The following is a 5338-nucleotide window of genomic DNA, read 5'->3' as shown; positions in this document are numbered from 1 at the left end:
GTCACTTAGCAACAACAATTCTGTATGGCCCACAACTGATGTTATAAATTTTGGCAGAAAAAAGTTTTCCCACCCCTGCTTGGCTTAGGCAATAGTAGTCATGTTGTTGTTATGTGCCGTGGAGTCGCTTCCGACTCATAGCGACCCTGTACAGGGTTTCCGAGGCTGTAAATCTTTACAGGAGCAGAAAGCCTCATCTTTCTCCGGTGGAACAGCTGGTAGTTTGGAACTGCTGACCCTGAGGTTAGCAGTCTGATTCGTAACCACTACGCTACCAGAGCTCATGTATGTACTCTAAAATCAAAATTTTGGAAAGTCTAGCATGTCATGGTGAAGAATATATCCCTACAAATGTGTGACTTGTAGATGAAGCAGTGGTACGGGAGGAGGAAAAGATGAAGGGAAAGACAAAATAATAAAAAATAACAATAAAAACCCATAATGTGGAAACTTTTGTACTATCTCTCAAATGCAAACAAGTCATGATCTTCCCAATGCATTAATGCACTTTTTTTCATTAGAATGTGGGGCCCGTCGGGACCTAATAACATTGTCTGATGAGAGAATCATTGGAGGCTCTAAGGCTGAGGAAGGAGACTGGCCGTGGCAAGTCAGTCTACAGCTCAGTAAAGTTCATCACTGCGGAGGCATCCTGATCAGTAACACTTGGATCCTGACAGCGGCCCATTGCTTCAGACGGTGAGCATCTGCCATCTGTGAACCATTAGAATAAATATGTACATGAGAATTCTACCCACTACCCCTAGGACTAGACATGACTGCATTGAGCCAACAATAATTCAATTCAAAAATGAATTAATCGTTTCTTCCTATCCATGATGGCAATATTTCTCTATTCCAGGTAACAATAATATAGCATCGTGATGAGTTGCAATGATTTATGTCAGACTGTGTAAGCAGTAGTTACAAAAACTTAGGAAATTTACTTAACTTCTCTAAGTCTCATGTTTTTTTTTAATTAGGGACAATATTATAAATGATGGCATAATATCTTAATAGAATTTTGTAAGCTGTAAATATGGGTCTGATGTGGCACTGTGGAATAAAGCACTGGATCACAAGGTCGGTGGTTCAAACTCACCTGCTGCTCCCTGGAAACCTTATACAATACTAAACCATATACATCGCTATGGGTCAGGAACTCAATGACACGTAACAACAATGTAAATATATGTTAAATGTTAGCAAAATGAATCGTTTCAAGAGATTTGCTCATTATATCATTCTACTTTATCAGTAGGTTAATGGCTGACCTACAGACTACCCCAAGTAGTGGGCTACTTAATTTATTCAATTTATTATTTCAGAAAATCATTTAGCATCTACCATGAGCTGTGTTGTGTATTGTTGTTGTTATAATTAAGTGCTATTGAGTCCGTTAAAACTCAAGTGACCCTGTAAAAGGTTTTCAAGGAGTGGGTGGTGGACTTGAACTGCTGGATTTGTGATTAGCAGTACAGTGCTTATCCTACAGCGCCACATGAGGACACTGTGGGATAAGCACTGGATTGCTAACCACAAGGTTGGTGGTTCAAACCTTCCAGCCACTCCTTGAAAATCCTATGTAGGGTCACTGTGAGTAGGAACCAACTCAATAGCACTTAACAACAACTCCCTTCAGGGAGCATACATTCTATATTGGAGGTATACATATCACAAAAATAATCATCAATTGCAGTGAGTATCATAAATAAAAATAATTTAAACAACGTTCAGAGGATTCTTAATCAAGGTGACTGGAGGCTAAAAATTATTTAAATTATAAATTTAATAAATAAAATTAATTGCTAACACTAGGGTCCTAAGTTGTCAGTAGTGGAATAAGTTGCATAATTTTTATCCATGAATACAAAGAAAAAGTCATTATTACTCAGAAAAGGACTTTTTTAGACTTCAGCATGATGAAAACCTGTTAGGTTCAGACTTACCTTATTTGTGGGGCAACCTAGAGTCTAACAGTTGTTTTCTAATGGAACTAAACTCAAAAATTTCATTTAAAAAAGTGATAGCAAACTGAACTCTAATCGAATCTATTCTCTTAGACTCCCCATACCTCACCATGTCTAAAATTCAACCTCTTTGTCATGTACCTAAAGCACTTCACAGACAGATCCGTCTGCATATATTTCTCACAGAAAAATGTCTAGATGTATTTCTCAAAGCATGAACCTTGAATTTTAGTCACTTATTATTTTTCTCTGCTAGACTCTACTTAACTTTCTCAACTATGAATATTTGCTCAATCTCTTTTCTCTCCCTGAAATATTAATGCCCCTTCCAAAAGCCATTACTTCTTATTGGAATTCTATTAAACATTTACTGGCTTCCAAGACATTTTTGCATATTTAAGAACACCGCCTGATAACCTGGACTCCTGGTGTGGTGCTGTGGGATAAGCATTGGACTGCTAACAACAAGATTGGCAGTTCAATCCCACCAGCCACTCCTCAGAAATCCTATACAATGTTGGTATGCATTGGAACTTACTGAATGGCAGTTAACAACAACATCAATAACCTCATAGCATAGTGCTTGTTTAAAAAAAAAAAAAAAAAGTGTTCTTTAAATTAAATTAAGAAGGAGTCGAGATTAACAAGACTAGTGCACAATTTCTGGAAATATAAAAGTGTTAGGAAATCCTAAATTATTCTGAATTTTTTTTGATAGCTATCCTATAATAGTGAACAAAGTTGAACTTTTTTTCTAAAAATGTTCCCAGAGTTAGCTAAATTCTGATTTATTGTTATGTCTCAGATACTTCAAGGAAAAAAATTACAGTGCATTGCTATTTTCATTGCCATCTAAAAGGTCAATGAAAAGGAAAGGCACTAATGTAGTTCAGTCACTCCAGACTATGGGAACCAGAAATGCCAATGCCTGGATTATGCAGGCACTTAATAGAACCAAGTATGTATAGAACACACAGTACTATTCTGATCCTTATCCAGACCTGAACAAAATCTAAATAAAGAATATGACTCTAATGAAAACCACAGCTATAAACGTCACCAATAATTACAAAAGAAATGCATGATTTAGGTCAGGAAATCCTTGATTTCAGCTTCTTCAAATGCTTTAAGTCCCTACCAAGATTAATCCACTAGAGCTGACATATCATATAAACCACATATCAGCCTCCCCTCTGTAGATTCCCAGCTACACCCAATTGGTACTGAAAGCCTATCAATGAGGGTCTGTTTAGGGCATGACCAGCCCTATATCAAGGTGTATAGAAATGACAAAACCCTCTTAAGGGAATTGCTGTATTTTTTGTGAAATTTTCCCTAATGTGTTTTCCCTTCCCATGCTGTTCCAACAGAAATGTGATTACCTATCTTAAACAGTAATCTCTGAGATTTATTATAGCTCATTTGTCTGTTAGTCCTCTCCACAAATGTATGGAGTTTCTCAAGGGCAGAGATCATAAGTTACTAATATTTTTTATTCCTTATACAATTCCTTTTATACTTAGTAATGAGTGTTGAACTATAATTAATGAAAATAACAGCTGTCTTTATTGGGTGTTTACTTTGAGCCAAGCATTGTGCTCAGCACACTTTACTTGCCTCGGTTTATACTTGAAGTTATATGAGAGGATGTTATCAATCACATTTCCTATCTATATTAATTGAAAATCAGTGAAATTAATTAACTTACCCTAAATAGCATGTGTAAGGAATTCTGGTAGCATAGTGGTAATAAGTCAGGCTGCGAACCTCAAGGTCAGCAGCTCAAAACTACTAGCTGTTCCACAGGAGAAAGATGAGGCTTTCTGCTCCCATAAAGATTTACAGCCTTGGAAACCCTGTACAAGGTCGCTATGAGTTGGAACCAACTCCACAACACATAACCACCACCACCATCACCACCAGTATATGGAATGTTATTGTTAGCTACCATCAAGTCAATTCTCACTCATGATGACCCTATGTGTGGCATAGCCAAGATTTAAACCCATATCTATCTGGTTCTTAAACTATGCTCTTATTCACATTCTACAAGAAAGAAAGGGAGAAAAGAAAGAAGAGAAGAAAGCAAAGGAGGATCTCTTTAGAGTCTTTACAATATCACTTTAATTCAGGAACAATATTCTGTAAAGATTCTGAACAAAAGAACTTGAATATAAAATCATGGATTTGCTGTAGTTAAACTTTTTAAAAATTTTCCATGAGGATTCACTCTTACACAAACTGCTTCTGCTGCTATGTGCCATCAAGTCAGTCCATACTCAGAGCAACCCTGTTTAGGATTTCTTTATGGGAACAGAGAGTCTCACCTTTCTTCTGCAGAGCAGCTAGTGGATTCCAACAGCTGAACTGCAGTAAGCAGCCCAACGCACAACCCACTGTGCTACCAGGGCTCCTTAGTATACCTTATAAACATTTCTTGAACATATAATTATTATTTCTCTATAAATTCACTATCCAAACTCCAAAATACTCTTTGTTATTTTGTTACATCCAGTCACAGATCCTTATTCTATCAGTATGTATGAGATCATTCTCTCGATTTTGTTTTCTCCTCTCATTCTTGGACCCTTCTTCCAAATGGTCTCCTCATATGAGTCTCACATTAGTATATTCAAAATGTGTCTTTTAAAATACAAAAACCTGCAAAACCTATACCAGAACCTACGTTATGGTGTGTAAATACAGTTAATTTGTTTAAGAAGCACTGCACAATAAATCTCATTTTTTCTTACAGTTTTCACTCAACTCTGGAAATTTTCATCTAGTCCACTGTACCATAATATGCATCCACCATTTTTTCTATTTATCTAACTAGGTTGTTCCAACATCCCACTGCCACAAAGAACATATACAAACATAAATCTTCATAAGAAACTTTAGGTATTTCTTTGAGATATGTATCCAGAAGTACATAGGTAGTCTACTAAATACTTTCCAAAGGGACAGAATGCTATCTCAAGTGGCTATAACATTTCCCCCCATAATACAAAAGAAATCCAAACTCATCACCAACATTTGGTTTTATTCTCCTAATTTTTATCATCCTCTTTAATATAACTTTGAATCTTATTATTATTATTTGAAGTTCTCATATTATTAGTAAGTTTGAGTTTCTTTTCAAATATCTATTAGCTGTTTGAACAACCCTTTCCATAAATTGCCCATTAATAGCCATTTGTATTTTATAATAGTCTTCCTGCATTTTATGTTTTATTTACAGAGGCTTTTCGTATTTTCTACAAGAATGTTCTATATCAAACATTGAAAATATTTGTTCATGTCTGTATTGGTTGGTGGTGGTGGTTGAGTGCCACTGAGTCAGTTCCACCATATAGCAACCCTGTATA

The 5338-nt window shown here is 36.1% G+C and overlaps 1 protein-coding gene across 1 annotated transcript in view; it reads left to right on the top strand.

Moving 5' to 3' along the window:
• Positions 1-5338, top strand: part of TMPRSS11D (transmembrane protease, serine 11D) — a 72522-nt gene that overhangs the window by 58505 nt on the left and 8679 nt on the right. Inside the window, exon 6 of the mRNA XM_006873781.1 lies at positions 522-699. Coding sequence (XP_006873843.1) covers positions 522-699 — 178 coding nt within the window. The remainder of the gene's footprint in view (positions 1-521; positions 700-5338) is intronic.

Source organism: Chrysochloris asiatica, unplaced genomic scaffold (assembly GCF_000296735.1).
Source record: "Chrysochloris asiatica unplaced genomic scaffold, ChrAsi1.0 scaffold00254, whole genome shotgun sequence".
NCBI classification, from domain to species: domain Eukaryota; kingdom Metazoa; phylum Chordata; class Mammalia; order Afrosoricida; family Chrysochloridae; genus Chrysochloris; species Chrysochloris asiatica.
This window is presented reverse-complemented; position numbering and strand designations above follow the sequence as displayed.